Raw genomic sequence first — 19,879 nt, 5'->3', positions numbered from 1 at the left:
AATGGTGGAGAGTTGTAGCCTAGTACTGGGGTGTGGGCTTTAACAAGAATTTTTCAAAAATCCAACGTGCATAATTTTCTAGAAAATGAGAAAGCTATTTGCTTAAATGATAGTAGTGGATTGTGAGATGTAACAACTTCTCATAAAATGTCATGTCTAAATTTGAATTCCTTATCTATATATATATATATATATATATTAGATGTTTAAGGACTTATCTTGTTTTTACGGTTAAAAACATAGTATTCATAGAGGTATTTTAACTACGAAAATGAGACAGGTCCCTAAAATAAGGATTGCCAAATGTAGCATGATCTTAAAATCCAAAAATGCCAAAAGATTGAAAAGAGAGAGGAATGACAAAAAAAATACATGTTATATATTTTTCCATTATATAAAATATTATTGGGGCAATTTTTTTTTTTTGAAAAAACCCATCCTGACCCAAAATTATCGGGCCTGAACCTGAACCTTTGGGTCTAAACTCTAAAATCATGTCAAAACCCAATAAAAAATGGACCGACCCGAACCATGAACAGGTCTAATAACTCCAAAGCGATTAATCACCTCACCAACACGTCGGCTTCAAACTTCTGATCGATCTCATTCTTTTCTTCAATGAACTCCATTTCTACTTCTGGAAACCAGACAGCCGTTTCTAAATAAATAACCGAATAACTCTCAATAAGCTGGTCCAATCTTCAATGTGGTGGTTTAATCGGTCTGAAAAACCCAGGAATATTCTTTACACGTGGCAATGTTATTGGGTCCCCAAGGATATATTTATCTTTACCTTCCCCCACTCGATCTAGAAGGAAGCTCATTATTGTGCCATGTAGAGATAGATACTGCATTGAAGGCCCATTGGATAAGCAATATCTTAAAGCTTAAAGCCAGGTCTTGTTGTCGTGTCGATATCAGCCTACGCCCACATGATACAGAATTTATGCATTGAAATTGGAGACATACTTCCTTGTACAATTTTGCCCGAATGCAGCCTTCGAGACATTAATTTAAAATTTAGCAATTTGCAATTTTTCCTATACAACCGATATCACATTGGCGCCCCACACATCACATCCAAACCTTGCGATTTGAACGTGCAATTTTTCATTGCACGTTCAAATAAACGTAGGCCCCAATGTGTGGGGCGCGCAGATCGATGTGGATTCCATACAACTCCCCCTGTTTCTCCCGTGTAGAGACTAGAGATACATGCGATAGAATCTTCCAACAGGTAACATTAAGGAAAAGAAGACAACAAAATCAAAAGCGACGATACAGGAAAAACTTTGTTTGTACGTAAAAAAACAGCAAAGCCTTTGCAGCTGCAGTGAATCAGACATATCATAATGAGTGTGGATAAATTAGTATTTATACAACCAAAATTAGCTAAGACGTCATGTGTAGAGCAAGGTTTTTAAAATCGAACCGTATAATGAACCGATTAGGGATCCATTTTCGGGTCAAATAGTCCAACCATTGAATCAAACGGATGGTCCGTTCTAATAAAAAAATTTTAAAATTAAAATAGTTAAAACCGTTGGACAGTTCGAAAAGTTCGACTGCCCGGGTCAACGGTTTGTTGACCAAAGCAAAATAACAATTATGGGGTAAAACAAAATCGATCACCTGATCGGTCCCTGATTTTTCAGTCCAATCATCCAGTCTAATTTGGTTTTGAAAACCATGGTGTAGTGGCTCCCAAAATAGCCCAAGCTATTGATCTTAACATGAAATCTAGGCTAGGCCTTTCTGTATTTTGTTTGAAAGAAAAGGTAGGGAAAGGAAAGGAAAGGTAAATAACCCTACAAATCTCGTATAAGTTTTTCTTACCTTTCCCTACTTTTTCCTTCAAACCAAACACAACTTAAGATTAAGGGGGTGTTTTGTAGTATGGATGGGATCACGCCACACCACAGTCCATAGTTGTTCTTAACTATGAACAGAGTGTGTGGATTGGTCTAGTCCACAATTATTCTTAACTACAAAGTGATATATATCGATGATCATAAATGTCTAATTTGTACAATTTAGATGGTAAATAAATTGGAAAAATGCATCAACAATTGAATATTAACCAATAAATATTAATTTTAACAAAAATGGCAATGAAATAATTTAAAAATAAAATAATTATTAAAAAATGGAGCTTGCAGAGGTGTCGCTTGCAGAGGATAACCCGTGCTTGCAATGCTCAATGGTGGAAAAAGAGAAGCAACGGAGTAGGAGCAATGGAGTGTGGACTAACCACAAATACAAAAAATTGTTGTTATTAAGATTTTGGGGTGTGGATAGGGTCGATTTATGATATAATGTGGATACGACCAATCAAACAACATGTTCACCCCATTGCGTGGACCAAAATAGTCTATGACCAACCAAACAACATGTTCATCCCATGGCATGGACCAAAATAGTCCATCCACGAGATGAACTTGCTTCCGAACACCACCTAAAGCGGAGAATCATATGCAGCTTCACCAAGAAACTTGCTCCATATTCCCTTGGACATTTCTTACGAGTCATATTAAATGAAAAATAACCTTCCCTGAGATGGCTTGATCTAGGGAGAGTAAATTTTAATAAGTTTTAGGGTTCGGAAAAAAGAAAAGATGACTTGATCCGAAGCTTGCAAGTTGCAACACAACTTTTTTTTTTGTTTATCCTTTCCTTATTTTTTTGGGTTTTGCTCCTTTGAATCATGCGATGAACCTTGTTTAAAAAGTATGAACTTAACTTTATTTCAAGATATGCTAGGATTGATGCCTTTGGCATATATGGATAAAATGAATAACAATACCTCCACCATTGTTGGAGGAGAAAGCCAGAGAGATTTGCTTCAAATTTCTTAGTTAATTTCAAGATGACCATTCCTCAAGTCAGATCTTCTTAAAGATTATTCATGTTCGATGGAAGCTGCCGGAGAGTGAAGGGATTAAAACTTCAACGCGATAATTGATGCGATTGGTGGTAAGTAGGGAAATAGGTGAGTGCTCCATCAACATGGTAGAGGCTTGGGCAGCATTAGAAACGCATCAAGTAGCAAGGAAATTTCATAATCATAGGATTATCATTGAAGGAGTTTTCAGGATAGTTATCAACGGACTAAAAGGCCGGGAGGAACCTCCATGGAAGATCACACCTATTCTTAGTGAATGTTACGAGGTTTGTTGATGTTTTATTTAACTATTTGTTCCAAGCATGTGTTCAGAGAAGCAAATTGGGCTCTAGACTGTTGGCAAGGTTTGCACATTCATGCAGAGTGGCTAATTTGTTTCTTGATAATTAATAACTTGTCTGAATATATTTGTCTTTGTGATTCATGGGAAAAGTTAGCTCTGTATTGTGTAATATGTCATTTGTTCCCAATATATCAAAAAAATAAATACTTGATTATGTGTATAAGTACTAGTGGACATATGCATGTATGCATGTTGCATGTTTTTATATATATAACTATGAATCGATATATGTATATATGTATTTATATATGTATGTTCTATGTATACATATACCAATAATTTGAAAGTATAGAGGCAAAATTTGTGAAAAGCATGATGATATGTCCCCTTACCTATAATAATACTAAAACTGAATTTACCTCAACCCTTTGAGTCTAGATTCTAGAAAATAAAAACATTTGGCAAAAATAAATTGAGAAATCGAGCAGACAATTGTCAAGGTTAAGGGTTCTACAGCTTTGGATTGGGCTAAGTTGAGTAAGGGTTCCACAGCTTGGATCGAGTTAGTGTTGACCTTAACCCGACCAAGACAGCTGTCAAAATATTGACTGTTTTCAATGTGTTCATAAGGGTGTGCCTAGTAGATCTATTTTAACTCTCAAGTGATAGTTTTAAGATCCATTACAATGTTCCAACTGCCTTTTTTTTTCAAAGATCGAACTCCAACTGAAGTGCTAAGAAAATAATGTTTGACAATGACATAGTAACTAAGATCGTCATTTAATGGCTTATATGGTACGGTCAGTCCCCATCCCTTGATCCCTTTGTAATGTGTAAATATGTAAGACCAAATAAAATAATAATAATAATAATAATTATAATTACTATTACTATTACTATTACTATTACTATTACTATTACTATTACTATTACTATTACTATTACTATTACTATTACTATTACTATTACTATTACTATTACTATTACTATTACTATTACTATCACTATTACCACTACTATTATTTTTATTATTATTGGACAGTTTCTAAACATGTCATCTAATGATAAATTCTCGATCACCTGATTGCCCAAGCTGTGTACATGGACTATTTATGCTGAGGTTAAGAACACTACGAATCAGAGAAGTGTTTGGTATGGTGATGTTACAGAACTGTTTTCTGTTTTCACTTCCATGTAGATGCCACATATCCAACTAAAATGCTGTTTGGTTAGACTAAGCAAGTACACCATTTTGATATTTTCTGCTTTAAAGGGTATCATGAATCCTATGTGGCATCTATTGTTGTTTATACAGTATAAACAATAATAAATAATTAAACATCGAAAACCATAAAAAACACTTCACTCTACTGGTTTCCGATGCTTAAATCCAGGACAAACACAACACTTTTGCAACAAACACACTCGATAAGTCCTAAGGTACACAATGAAGACAATCCCCATCTCAACGAACTTTGCTTTATACTTCAATTTTATGCACCGCAGTTTATTTCAGAGTTCTCTTCAGCGAACAACTTCATTGACCCGATATGTGAAAACATGTACCACGTATGTGATCGAAACTCTGTATGTCAAATGATTTGATAAGAGAGAATCATCTATTCCTTTTGGCAATAGGTATTGGGATTCACATATGAATATTAAAGAAAACCCCACATTGAAAAGGAATGAGAGGTGAAAGGACTTATATGCAAGAATTGCCCATAACCCAATAACTTAAACTTTTGAGTTATTGGGTATATGAGCCCCTGGTTTTGATGACTTCCCTCAATGCATACATGTCAGTGGTATCAAAGCCGAAGGTTTGGTTAGCACAGATGCACATGTGATGGAAAAAGATTGTTAGAATTCATATACGAGTAATTGAAGAGAATCTCACATCGGAAAAAAATGAGAGGTGCAAGAAACTTATATAGAAAAATAACCCATAACCCAATAACTTAAGCTTTTGAGTTGTATGTGGTATCCCTCTCGTGTGTAAGTCCTATGCGTGTGTACATGTACGAGCCCTGGCCCTCACTGCATAACAGTAGGAGGCAGACGTTTTAAAATTTGAAGGATCTATAGCATGCATCTTACAAATAAAAGGGGCAGAATTGCAATATGAAATATGAAATCTTGAAAACAACCTGGAGGGATCAACTAGTTTATTGGGGCCACAAAATTCAGAAGACCAACAAAGGGACCCATAATGTAAAATTGGTAACAAGATTTTCTCATTGATTACTTTGGTAGCGCCTAAAAATATGCTACATCAATCCTGTATTCCCAATAAAAGACTAAAAAAGTACATGAAAGGGAAAGTTTTTCCAGTATCATAGTTGAACCACTCGGGATTTCATAGAATTGGAGCCACACCTCTATTATGAATTGAGAGATGTGTGGCTGCAATTCACGGCGGGTCTAGTGGGTAGAAAACGTGAGTAAGAAATCTGGGCTCTAGTCGAACTCACGAAAAAAACAGCCCAGCCCACTTTTTTAGTTTTTAATTACATTTTGGAAAAAACTGTGGCTGCACATGATTCACACGGTATACATGAACGAATGCCTCTCTCTCTCTCTCTCTCTCTCTCTGCCACTCTATACACTGACAATATCAAGAAAAAATAGAGGTGAAAAAATGGAAACGAAGAGATTGCATCGAACTATACCTGGTCAAACGAGTATCACCGTCATGACTGCCAAAACAGGTCTGGGTCGTTACTATACAATGAACGATCTTGTATCTCTAGATTAGCAACATGCCAATTGGTAAGTCGTGCCTGGATAAGTTTACAGAGAACAAGTCCAGTAGGAAGCATCCACCATCCACTTTCGTCCCTGCACCAACAGAAAACACGTGTGGAAACACATAAAAATGCTACTACAATTGCTAATATTATTAATTATTCCACCATGAAAGTGTCTAAATTTTAAAAACTTTTAGCAGATAAAAGATAAGCTCACATGTTAAAATTCCAGGGCTGAAAGTTTGGATGTCTTCTACTTGATGACGATTGAGTCTTGTAATGGACAAATCCGCAAACGAAGACAACCGCCTAATTTTACAACATATATTTGTAACCATAAGAAAATCTTGAAGAGCATATAGTGCTGCTTGTAAGAAAACTAAAGCGAAATCACCAAGTCAAGTGTGTACACGTGTACCAAGACAAAGACATGAGTAATGGATAAGAGGTTAATTAAAAGCAACTTACAACATTAAACAAGGATGAAATGTTCCACAAGGCATATACACGTCCAAGACCTGCTGATCGTCTTGAACCATGACTGAATAAAGCATTAATTCCAGCAGGAAACGGAAAAAGAATCCCCAGAGGAAGAAGAAGCAGGACCAGTAGGAAGTCCACCAGTGAAATAGAGTACAATTGAAGCAAAGTAAGCAACACTAAACTGAAATCTCCTAAAAGAAGTATTGATATGACCAAACCAACAAGATCCTGCAGCGACATAAACCCATGTTAAGAAAAGCTAACTTCAGGGCAAAGAATATATATAACTAAATCTTACAGGTACTCAATGATTGACCAAAATCATATGCAACGAAGAAGCTTATAATGCTGAATCATGAGAAATCTACCTGCTGGCCAACGGGTTTTGTATTATGTACTATAAATGAGAAGGGGTAAAATATATCTTTCCTCTCTTGAAGCATTTGTATGCTGTAAGTATTTAAAATCTTTCCATATAACCTTTTATGTATCATAATATTTTCACTACTCAAACAACTCGGGAAATTGTCTCTTTGGATGCTGTTTGCACTGCAAAATACAGATAAAGATTTTGAGCCAAATTCAATACATATGGGACCAACAACACATGTTAAAAGGAGTGTTAGAAGAAACTTCTACCGTGACTGTTGCTCAGTTCTCATTGCTCCATCTACAACTTCAGTAGATGCCATCTCAGATTCTTCTTCAATGGCATATACAAGAAGTCCAAACTGGCAATAACCACAAGTTGTAGCCTGAAACCATGCAAGATCAACACGCACACCATGGATGCTCAAAGCAGGATTGGCATGAGTTTCAAGCCAGCTGAGGACAGGTAAAAATGTTATCCTCAGGCGCCCATGGCGAACTAAGCGCAGGTGAGCATTCAGACCAGCCACCAGCCGATACCAAATTGTAGATGGGACAGACTGCATAGCAAATCAGAAATATTAAGAACAAATATCTTTTCCCACAGATAAAAAGTGAATGGAAGGAAATATATGACCAGCAGTTGGATACTAGATATCTGAACCCTAACTAAGGGTGCCCTCTATCAGTGTCAGAGAAAGAATAAGAAAATAAAGAAACAACTAAACAACCCACCTGACTCATAAGACTAGTCAGAACATTATCACTTTGAAGTGAGAAAGGAGCCATATAACTTCCATCACCCCCAAAAACTATGGGCATTGGAAATCTTTGATGAAGACGAGGAGGAAGATCAGTTCTCTTTTCATCTCCACCAAGAAAAAAGTCCACATATGCCAGCATTAAATCAGAAGTTGCAGCAACCTGCAGGCATAGAGATCAATTCCAGTAAAATGAGTTCACAATGACATCTTTAAGCATGTTCACCATCTTTCATTGGCATGTATAGAATTCCTAATCTCCTCTATACTCTTATAGTAACTACACAAACATTCCTCAATTTCCTATTTCAAAGAGGCCCTTTAGTTGGCTGTAACCAATGGTAATCAGACCTGTGTTTTTGTAAAAAAATAGCAGAAAAAAGGAGAAAAGAAAGAGAGAGCAATGGAAAAGAAGAGAAAAGACAGAGAGAATGAAGAAAAAAGGGGTGCATATTCTAATGGTTCTGCCACCCCAAAGAATTGCTATTTATATTAATCAAATAGAAGAGGTGAAAAGACAGGAATACCCCTGCTGCCTATATGAAAGAGAGGAACAAAACAAATAATAATAAATCAATAACAAATAAGAAACAAATAGTGGGACACTGGGACCACAAAGTAAATAGCCGTATCTCTACACCTTTCAATGAATTACAGTCCTTATGTCAAATTTCAAAGAACAGCAAAACCTATATCCAAACTGATTGGATAACCTGCATGTGCATGGCCAATGCCAAAAATCAGTCTCCAAAAGCTGACTGAACCAATTTGTAGAAATGCACCTGCAATACATTCCCTATCTCAAAGCAATTACTTGAGCAGTCTGAAATCAATTTCACCATCCCCTTCCAGAAGTCCACCCCAGGAGAATAATATTTTTCAAATTTCTCATTAAAAGCTAACCATCCATATTTCTTCCCTACTTGTATCCTTAAAGGTTATTCTTTTTCAAGTGCTACATCAATGTTCCAAAGGCTTCCTTAAAAGATGTTCCAAATTAAAGACTTTGGCCTAAAAATCCACTTCCACAAGGTTAAAAATATTTTCACTCTTCATCTAATCTAATGAAAATCCTATTTAACTAGGACCTAAGAAATATTCCTACATGTGATAGTACAAAGGTGATTAGCATTCCCCTAGAAGAGCCCTCCATGTAATTGAGTTTCCAAGAGCATCCGAGAATGAGATTATTATAATTGTACCTCTAAGTACTTCAACATCTAAACATGCTCAGACCCTGTTGCACCAATACAAAGAAAGGGCACATTTCTTTTGTTTCTTCTCTGGATCAGCAACACAATCAAAGAGGGTTTATTAATAGGAACAAAAACTCTTAAATTTGAAAAATCAGAAAAGGTGAAGAAGAATGAAACTGAGTTGCTCCCAGTAGGCTGTAATCAGGTCAGATGCAGATTGGGTCAAGCCACGAATAAATCCGATCCAATTATTGAAACTTCAAATTTGGATCCAATCCAAAATCCAATATATCAGACTCAGATCAGATTTGGATTGATTCTAAATCCACTTAGAGAAGATAATGCAGATCAGAATAACATATAGGTCCACGATCACAAGGACTACAAGAAAACAGGTTCTTGTGATAGACAAAGGTGGAAGCAGAAAGTGTACTAAATTTCCACTAGTTGATAAAATGAAAATGATGATAAATATTATGCTACAAGTCTGAAATAGTTCAACTATGCATGAACAGAATACAACAGAACAAGGATATATGTGGAATATAAATGAACATATTGTTTTGATAATATATTAAATAAATGCAAAAACAAAACATATAAAAAAAGCACGTAATCATAGTATTGTATTTGACATGTAAAGATGGGTTTAATGGAAAAATGCTATCAACCATGCACCATAGGAAGTTTGAACTGCATAAGGAAAAATTAGAAAGAGTTCTGCTACAATATCTGAAAAATAAGTCTAATTCCAAGATTTTTGTGGAAGAATACCTTAAGTCCTTCATAGAGAGCACGTGAACGGCAAGACCGTAAACAGGCATGATCATATTCTGATCGGACAAATTCACGCAGTTGTTGTACTTTCTTTTTACGGCGCCATTGCTGCCATGACCAGGCAAGGGGATATGCAAGAAGAGAAAGAATGCTATAAGCAGCTCCTTCCCACCACTGGTAAGCAGCCAGAGCATTAATGTCATCAACAAATCTGTTGAATGCATCTTCATATCTGCCATGACAGATAAGTAAAAGAGACTAGTTATTTAAATTAAAATGATATACTTGCTTGATATGTATATGGGAACAAAATCACTAAATTTACTCCCAATAGCAGAGAAAACATTCAAAGAAGATTGTTCAGCACGAAACATCTAATTGCATACTACCTATCAAGGACACTTACACAATCTCCATTACTTGTTCTGGAGGAGAGTGAGGAAGATGCCATGGTTCACTAAAAGTATTAGGGCCCATAAAATACATTCTGTGGACATGATTCTGGGATTCCTCAGCTCTATTAGTTTCCAGGACCTGAAAGATGTCAGAAAATAATCAGCTTGCAGATTATCTAGCAAAAGAAAGTTGTCACAAATTGAAAATGAAAAATAATAAATTCTGACGAAGTGTTAATAGTGAAAAGAAGATGATTGGAGGGAACACCTCATTCAATGACTCCAGGAAAGGGAATGAATGATTTATTTGAGAACCATGTTGAGTGGGAGCTGGGCCAGGCAATTCATCAGTGCCAACAAATTTCATTCGCGCAACACTGAGAACCAGAGCTAACAAGATAAGGAGACCCAAGAGAAGAAGACTAAAAAACCATGGACCACCAAAAGTGTAGACCAATTCTTCGAGAGCCGTGTAGCAGTGAGGCATGTGATATCTGTCAGATATGCATTTGTAGGGGCATGGAGTTTCAGAAACACCACCTATAGAAGAAAATGACTGATTTAAGAACAAATTTACTAAAAGAAGCAACTCAGAAATAAAAAAAAAAAAAAAACCAGTTCTGTACATAGCATTGCTCAGTAGAAAACAGAAATGTAGCTAAATTATAGAGTACATTGTTAACATTATATCATCCTTTCTTGTACTTAAAGATAGCAAGGGCACTTTTGTAATTTCAGTTCTAAAAAGCCTCTTATGAATAAAATGAGTGAGGCATGTGCCTCCTACTTATCCCAATTCTCTTCCTTTTCTTCTACACACCATCTACTCTTTGTTCTTTCTATTTGTAAGCCCTCTCTTTGTAAGTCCTTGCAGGTTAACAACCTGGTATCATGACACACCCACTGAAAGATTTCTACTTCTGACATATATTTTTCTCTCAAACCTGTTTAAAGAACAGACTGACATCACCATGTCATACATGTGGTGTCAGATCACAGATGCTGTACAGTCAGCATCTGAGAGGAAGAATATGAAGATTGCATATGATTTTTTAATGGAGAGAGCTGACTTCTGACATCACAATATCACATATATGGCATGGTGATGTCAGTCTGTTCTTCAAACAGGTTTGAGAAAAAAGTATAAGTAGAAATCTTTCAGTAGGTTGATCTTTGTAGATTGGTTTTGGAAAGAGTACTGCATATTTGTAGAGATACAAGAAATTTTTTCAGGTCAATCAGAGCAATACTAAATCTTTTAGAAGTGATTTTCCCTCCACATATTACCACTAACCATGAAAAATGCTTATACTTTGAATGTTAAGAAAAACCATATAGGAAAGTTTTTTTGAGAAAAAGTTAACTGATTATATTAAAAAAGAAGACAGGTACACGAGGAAATGTACACGCTACAGCTGAACCAACAAGAGGAAATTACAGGGGAGATTTCTTTCATTGTACATGATTTTCCTAAGGGTACCCGATTTAGCTAAACCACCAGCTGTAGTATTTAATTCTCTGGAAATCCAGATTAAATTTACAGTCATGGTGTTCAGAATATCTCTGGCTTTGGCCAAGTAATGAGCTAGTCTCCAAGGGCCTCCTCCCTCCTTCTCCCCTAACCATCTTATTGTATTTGCAGTCTCCTTTAATGGTTAGAGCAGACCAGCCCTTCTCTTTAGCAATTTGAAGACCTGAGTGCAGCCAGGATTTCTGCTTTTGAAGAATCAGCCACCCCGAATGGGCCACTATATGCCCATATGATGCTTTCCACACTCCCTCTAAAAACTCCACCAATTCCAGCAACTCCAGGGTTTCCCAAAGCACTGCCATCAAAATTTAGAGTCAGCTCTGATAACAATCTTGCAGGTGTAGTGTTTGCCCTGTTAGAAGGTCTTGGTGAAGAGAATAGAATTTCCCCCAGATTTCTTTCCAAACTATTCAGAGGTAAGCCTTTGAATTCTGCAGAAATGGAGACCCAAAGATTGCCCAGAAAAGTAATGTGAGAGAGTAAATCTTCAATAGATCTGGTTTTGTTTTCAAAGAGGCGGCTGTTTCTTTCTTCCCAAATACACCATAACACTGCTTGGGCAATTGTGCACCAGTAAAATTCCCCCTGCTTCCAAGACCACTGCCCCTCCATTGCCATAAGAGATCAATTAAGCTTTTAGGAAATACCCAGCTGTAGCATACAAGATTAAGGAAACAGTACCAGTTGACTCACCTTCTTTCAGACATAAAGGGCAAGCATTGGGGGAGATAAACAATTTTCCTTTGTTCTTCCAAATTGACAGGTACGAAGCAAGATTGGTAAGAAACAGATTTACTCAAACATAAAAAAATGACTACCAGGAAACCTTTGCACTTGTAGCAAAGATGAATTCATTTTGAATAGTTGATGTAGGATGTGAATGAATGGCCTTTGGTGAGAAACTTATGGCTGTTGATGACTGTAATGACTTCATGAAGGATCATGAAAAAAAAAAAAAAACAGTGAGAAAAAAAGATAGAGGAAAGACAGAATTACTCGAAGAATACCTAGAAGCACTCTAGGGCATGGGAATGACTCATCATAAGTAGCATAAGCAGGAGTTCAAATAAGCTACATTTTTTTTTGAGTCAATTCAAATAAACTACATTGATCCTTGTTTAAAACATCCATACATATTTAAAGACTGTAGACATAAGAATCCTAGGTCTCAAAAATATAAACTTAGTAAATTTCTACTATCCTATTTCAGCTCAAAGAAGACTTAATAACTCTTAAACTACTTATTTAATAACTCTGAAACTTTAAACACAAACCATCCATACTAGAAAAATCAGATCCTATCTTGGATCCCATGGAAATACATAGAAATTCTAAAAATTCCAATTTTGACTCTTCTCCTCCTGCATCAGTGGCTCTCTGGCCATTGTACTAGATAGATGTAAAAAATGTCTTCTTTAAATGCTGAACTTAAGAAAGAAGTTTACATATCAATGCCAATGGAGATTAAGTTGACTGGTAATAAAAAATGGATAAGCAGGTTGAGAAAGTCTATCTAGGGGCTCAAGTTTACTGATAAAAAAAACAAAACAAAAACAAAGGCTATCTATGGGCTCATGTTTACTGATCAAAAAAAAAAAAAAAAAAACCAAGAAAACAAAACAAAAACAAAGGCTATCTATGGGCTCAAACAATCTCCTAAATACATCCAGTAGGTGAAGTTATTCTTGCCAAGAAACTTGAAATCAAGGATTTGGGGCCTTTGACATACTTTCTATGACTTAAGGTTGCCAAATATAAAGCAGGTATTTTCTTTAACAATGCAAGTGCATTTTTTATCTCCTTTAGGAAACTAGGAAATTTGGTTCAAAACTAGGATATATGTGGAAATATGCAATTATATTCTGTAAAATGTTAAAAGAAGCATTTATACACTTTTCTAGACTATTATCTTCCATTTAAAGGCTTGCTATTGTGATGGCCTATAGACTTTAATAGACCATCATGTACTATAGCATGTCTTTAATAACATAAACTTAAACGTTTAGGATTAAGGGTTGAAATTTTGAAGATTACAAAAGATGCAATGACGCAATGCAAATAGTGATGACTGCAAGAATTTCAGGAATCCGAAGATGAAGATGAAGAAATAGAAGATGAAGACAAGCATTCTCCTCAACCTCAAGTACTCAACTCCTTATCTTCTTTTTTTTTTTCTTTTTCCCTTTATTTTTCATGGTTATTCACTGAGAGGAAAATAGGGATAGCATTGCATACCTGAACCGAGACGAGACTTGAAAGTGAGATGAGAGCAATTTCTTTAGAGTTTTAGATGTCTAGTATCCTGCTTCTTGTTCAAAGAAGGTATTTCGGTGCATGACTGAGGGTAGAAGCCACTCTTGTGCCTATTCGAGCCTGAAGTTATAGTTCTTCCAGCTTCATGTAAGTAAACTAAAAACTTCTTTTTTCCCGTTTAAACTCTCTCTTTCTCTTTTTGTTTGATATGAAATTTGATTCTCTATTTTCAAATATATGCTGAGTTGTTGACATTTGGATGAAATATTTCAAAATATTATACTTTTTTTTTGTTTTTTCTGAACAACATAGGCAACATTTACCAAAGTGATCAAAATATCAACTGACACTTTGTATTTTTTTAATTCAAGAGTTTATGCTAGTAGGTCTTGACATTGACATATTTTGGGCGACATTACTGAAATGTCGCAACATTTTAAACCATGATCTCATGAGGAAAATCTTCATGCCAGTCGTCCTTCAAGTACCTCTTAACCTTCTCCTTATGATATTGACCTTCCCATTGCTCTTTGTAGTAGGACTTATTCCAAGTACCCTATTTCCTTCTTCACTTCTAGGGATAGCAATTTTCCCCATAAAACCAGGGAAAATATTTTTTCCCCGAACCCAATGGTAAATTAGTAAAATATGCCTAGATTTAATATTGATTTTTAAAATATCTCAAAGTTTTCTCCAAATTCTTAAAATCTTAGGATCCCATAATCCATTTCTAAAGTACCCCCAAATTGCCATAATTCAATTCCTAAAATACCCCAAAATTCCCAGTCCTATTTAAAAAATATTCACAATTTAGATTATTTTTAGGTGGCTGCCTTGGGGTGGGGAAAATTCGGGGATTACCCGTCCCTGATGAGGAATGGCTGCCTCACCCCAAATCTGCCCCACCACCAGGGATGGGGTGGGGATGGGGAAGAGAATATTGACTATGGAGAAGGGATGGAGAGGGGGTATCCCTCCCTGATCCTGCCCTATTTCCATTTCTATTCACTTCCACAGCTCATTTGTCTCCTAGTTATCGTGCCTTCATTTTTAGTATTTGTAGTGTGTCTATCCCTAAATGTGTTATAGAGACTTTGGACTTGAATGGAGAAATGTTCCTTCATAAAAATCATACGTAGGACCTTGTTGATCTTCCAAAAGGAAAGATGCCTGTAGGTTGATGTTGAAGGTGAGTGTTTACAGTAAAGTGGGTATATTGAAAGGTATAAGGCGAGACTGGTAGGAAAGGGGTTCTCCAGACACATGGTGTCAATTATAATGAAACTTTTTCTTTGGTTGCCAAGATGAACTCTATCTAGGTGCTCTTATCCCTTGCTATCAATTTCTCCTAGCATCTTCATCAATTGGATGTGAAGAATGTGTTTTTGAATGGTAACCTTGATGAAGAAGTATATATGGTCCAACCTCTTGGATTTCAGGTGCAGGGCAGTGAGGATAAGGTCTTTTGTTTGAAGAAATACTTATATGGCCTAAAGCAATCCCTAGAGCATGGTTTGAAAGGTTCAACAATGTTGTCCAATAGGTTGGTTTTGTGCAGTGTCAAGCTAATCATACATTGTTTATGAAAAGAGGAGGTAAGCTGGTTGCTATTCTGATTGTGCATGTGGATAATATTGTGATTACAGGAAACTAGGAGGAAGAAAATCAAGAGTTGAAGAAGCCTCTGGCTTCACAGTTTAAAGTTAAAGATCTTGGACCTCTGAAATATTTCCTTGGTATTGAAGTTGCTCAATCTAACAAGGGTATCTTCATCTTCCAAAGGAAGTATATCCTTGGTTTGTTGAAGGATACTTGGAAATTAGGGTGTAAACCAACCGATTTTCCTATGGATCCAAGTCATAAACTTGGAAATTGTGAGGGTGAGACAGTTTCAGACATTCATTGGTATTAGAGACTCATTTGGGCCAAAGGAGTAATCTGGAAGAGAATGAGGAGGATCAAGTAATGGGTTAATAAGCAAGAAACCGCATAATCTGAGATCTCTCAACATAGTTCATGTGACAAAGGTATTTTCAAGACTAAAACTAGGCTTAGCAGGGGCAGGACCTACAAAAAAATACAAATGGGTTTATAGAAGGAAAAGAGTGAGAGGTAATGGGACTCCTGAAACTGGTCAAAGGAGGGTGGCATTGCAAGTTCAGTCATAGCCTCCCCCTACTATGAAGAATCAACAGGAAAACAAGGTGGGTGGCATTGATTCGGAATCTAGTGGAATCAAGATGCCACAGGATACTGTTGTTGTTGGAAAAGGCTCAAGTGATGCGGATATACAGAATTTAGTTGACAAAGAGGTGATGGTTGGGAAAATCTTGGGTCTGTATTTTTTGGGGTGGCAAAGAATTTTCCAGGAGGGCCTTTGAGAAATTTGAAAGAACGAAAAAGGAAGAGAAAGAGAAGAAGAAAGCTTTTAATCAAGGGAGCAAGGATTGGGATGAGGGTTACTCAAATCGGGAGGATGAGTTTATAGATGAAGACTGATGCGGGCTTCAGAAAGGCTCGCGTGTGGCTGGTTGGTGGTAGTTTTATTGGGTCTTGTAGTGGGCTTAATTGGGTTTTCCTTGGGTGTAAGCAATGGTTTTCTTAGGCCTTTGGGAGTTTAATGGAGCTGCTAAAAGGCTTGAGGTAATATCTTATCATCCTATGTTGTACTTATGCCTTTTTCTTTTATTTTAATGAATTTTTCTCTTTATTCTTCAAAACAAATATCTTTCCATGACTAGACTGGATATTGCTTTTTCTGTAGGTGTTCTGAGCCAGTAAATGCACTCACCTAGACCCACTAACTTCAACGCTACTAGAGGATTGTAGTTTACTTGAAAAAACACCTTGGTAGGGGTCTCCTCTTTACCAAGCATGGTCACACAAAGGTGAAGGTTATACTGATGCCAATTAGGCTGGTTTTATTGATGATAGGGGATCCACTACTGGTTACTGCACATTTGTAAGAGGAAATTTAGTCACTTGGAGTAAGGAACAAGTAGTGGTGGCAAAGTTAAGTGCGGTAGTTGAGTATAGAGCCATGTCTCAAGGAGTTGCTGAATTTTTGTGGTTGAAAAACGTCCTCACTGAGTTTGGCATGTGGAATTCAGATCCTATATCATTAAACTGTGATAACAAGGCTACAATCAGGATTGAGATTGATAAGCACTTCATACATGAAAGAGTGGAAAGGGGTGAAATTTGTATACCTTTTGTTAAATCAAGAGAACAAGGGGTGAACTTTGTATACCCTGCTCATTGAAGAGCAAGAGCTATGTGTCAAGTTGATGCATGATATCTACAACCCAACTTGAGGGGGAGTGTTGACGTGTTGTAAGGGGTGTTTTTATGAATATTTCAAGCATAGGGGGTTTCCTGTTATTTTCTTTTCTTCTAGGGATCACTCTATAATTATTTATATTTATCAATATATTAGGGTGAAATGGGAGTCATTACTAACCCGTTCAACTTTTCTCCCCATTCTGTATGTTGCCTTCTTTTGTTCTTCTCTTCCTCGAACTTCTCTTCTATCCTAGGTTATTCTATGACTGACTACAAAAAACAATGGCCATATTAAGGTGAAAGTGTAGATTAATGCTAAATAGGCTAGCTTAGTGGTTGGTAGGAAGTTCCTTTGTTGGTGGTAATCTAGTCACTTGGTTAGAAATCGGATTTAACCTCACAAAACTGATCTTCACACCCACCTCACAGCCCTCGCACCGGTGTATTGCGAACATCTCCCCTTGAATAAAATATACAAGTACAGAGATGTTTCTGTGTGTGGCTACAAGGGCTGTGGGTGTGAAGACCAATTTTGTGAGGAAATCCGAACTCACTTGGATAAGTAAAATGTAGTTAATGATGGTTCATTTTAGTGCTGAAGCTAAATATAGGGCAATGGCTCATAGGGCTTGTGAATTACTTTGGTTGAAGAGTTGGAATATCCAGACTTCTACATGAGTTGGAATATCCAGTTGTTAGTCTAATGAACTTATGTTATGATAATAAAGCTGCCATGTGTATAGCACATAATCCAGTCTAGCATGATAGAACCAAACACATTGAAGTTGACCAGCAATTTATTTAAGAGAAGGTTGCTTCAAAGAAAATTTGTCCACCTTTTGTGAAGACTGGTGATCACCAAGCTGAAATGTTGACTAAGGCAACTGATAAAACACAGCTGGAGGGGGTGTTAACAGTACTGAGTTTTACAATATTATTATAGCCCCTCCTTGTACTTAAAGCTATAAAGGATATTCTTTAAATTTCGGTTCTAATCAACCTGCTGTTAATAAAATGATAATGAAGCAAATGCCTCATACTTCTCTCAAATCTCTCTATTTTCTTCTTCACACCATCTGCTCTTCTTTCTTTCTATTTGTAAATCATAGTAGATTCACAAGTCATAAATAATGGAGAACAGTTGCCTCTTGAAGGATGTAAGTAATACGATGGGAAAACCATAAAATTTAATATTTCCAGGCAATCCATATTCAGTTGAAAACATTGTAAATTTTCCATTCAGTAAACAAAAGACATTAAAGCATAAATTTTTAGAGATACCTCGAACATTCATGTAGATGGCGCGATGTGGAAGTTCATATGGTGGGCACTGATGACAAAGAGTTTTATCAGACCCAACAACATTCTTAAAAGTGCCAGCCGGGCATTCCTGCAGTAACACAATTCACTTATCCTAAAAGAAATTTTGAGAAGAGATCCAAACTACACAAAAATATTTACTAGAAAGCTTCATATATGCTTTACCCTAACTTTTATCACCAACATAATCTGTTTATATCCTAACTGTTTTTATTGGTAGCATAAGTCCTGTTTGGGATTTCTATACTTCTAGGAAATAGATGCAAATAAAACAATCAAATAATGAGGAAAATAAATGCTGGCATAAATGCACACATTTAGTGGTACACAGGGAAGAATGTAACTTTCAATTCAATAATATTTCCAAAGATTAAGGGATACATAGGACTAGTAAATGTTCTGTATGGGTCACATAAATTCCAATGGCAATTTCCAGAATTCAGCTGGAGAAAACTAGAAGTCATGAATGTTGTCAAGAATGGATCAGACAGTTGAACCAGCAGATCAGTGACCCAGTGAGCTTTTCAAGTCTTAATTTTTTATGGTTTTCATGGCTGAAGGACTATATTTCCAGTTAAACTGGTAAAAATCCAGTGAGCTTTCCATTTTCCGACTGATCCAAGCCTGACAACACTGACCAATCCTGGAGTTATGAATTATCACAACCATAGTTTTTAAGGTGCCAAGGTGAGGCTAGGCAACAGGGGGCGCCTTGTCGCCTAGTTGCCTAGGCGATGGATTTTTTTTTTTAAGTAAAAACATATATCCAAGGGTAGTTCCCTAGGTTCCATAACCATCTTTCCTTAATAACTATCCATAATTTTCATAAAAGAAGTATAAATTTCACGTTTTAAGTTTAGAAAATCAACATTTAATGAGAAGAAAAGGAACGAAGGAAGAAAATTCAAAAAATATAGCAGCTGAACCCCTACTTTTGTTATAGGAAAAGAAGAAAAGAAAAGGGTGGAAGAAGAAGAAGATTTGTAAGAAGAAAATATGTTGATTAGACAAAATTTTAAGTTCTTCCCTTGCTTACTGGTTCAGGTTCTGAAATCTTTGAGGATTCAATCAAGGATCAAAACTTCAATATGATACGCCCGGTATTGGGTGTATTGTGTTGTATCTTTGGCGCCCCAAATCCAATACACATGTTTACAGGTGTTTCCGGGAACCCTTTTTTAAAATAATAATATATGTATATTTAAAAATGAAATTGAAAACCAAAGAAATAAAAAAATAGGGGGAGTATCTTTATAAGTACTGATACACCTCTGCCGATACACAGAGGTGTATCGATACTTTGAACCATGGGTTCAATACAGCAGTTAGAAATGTTTGTGTTGATTAAACCCTAACAAATAAGAAAATAATAAAAGGAAATTAGTACATAAACACATAAAATGAATATTCTAGTTTAATAATGCCTATTTTATAATGTCAAAAAATTAAAAATATAAAAGTATTTTATAACATAGTGCAAAAAACTACTTGGCGGCTGGGTGAGGCAATCCTCCAAGGGCGCCTTGTCGCCTAGGCGTCGCCTTGACAACTATGATCACAACTGCATATGCATCAGT

The 19,879-nt window shown here is 36.3% G+C and overlaps 1 protein-coding gene across 4 annotated transcripts in view; it reads right to left on the bottom strand.

Moving 5' to 3' along the window:
- Positions 1-4,301: 4,301 nt before the first annotated feature.
- LOC148847043 (uncharacterized) overlaps positions 4,302-19,879 on the bottom strand; it is a 71,476-nt gene continuing 55,898 nt past the window's right edge. For 3 of the 4 annotated variants that reach the window (XM_088951627.1, XM_088951629.1, XM_088951630.1), the window contains 11 exons: positions 18,264-18,372; positions 10,185-10,456; positions 9,928-10,055; positions 9,519-9,753; positions 7,523-7,711; positions 7,058-7,347; positions 6,787-6,967; positions 6,404-6,646; positions 6,153-6,244; positions 5,858-6,026; positions 5,033-5,225 (listed from right to left, as the gene is read on the bottom strand). In XM_088951627.1, coding sequence (XP_088807753.1) covers positions 5,879-6,026; positions 6,153-6,244; positions 6,404-6,646; positions 6,787-6,967; positions 7,058-7,347; positions 7,523-7,711; positions 9,519-9,753; positions 9,928-10,055; positions 10,185-10,456; positions 18,264-18,372 — 1,887 coding nt within the window. In that variant the 3' untranslated portion in view covers positions 5,033-5,225; positions 5,858-5,878. Of the gene's footprint in view, positions 4,771-5,032; positions 5,226-5,857; positions 6,027-6,152; positions 6,245-6,403; positions 6,647-6,786; positions 6,968-7,057; positions 7,348-7,522; positions 7,712-9,518; positions 9,754-9,927; positions 10,056-10,184; positions 10,457-18,263; positions 18,373-19,879 lie in introns of those variants that run through there. The other variant, XM_088951628.1, reaches the window with a different exon arrangement.

This window comes from Nelumbo lutea, chromosome 6, assembly GCF_056320005.1.
Source record: "Nelumbo lutea isolate HS-2025 chromosome 6, American lotus-T2T, whole genome shotgun sequence".
NCBI lineage: Eukaryota > Viridiplantae > Streptophyta > Magnoliopsida > Proteales > Nelumbonaceae > Nelumbo > Nelumbo lutea.
This window is presented reverse-complemented; position numbering and strand designations above follow the sequence as displayed.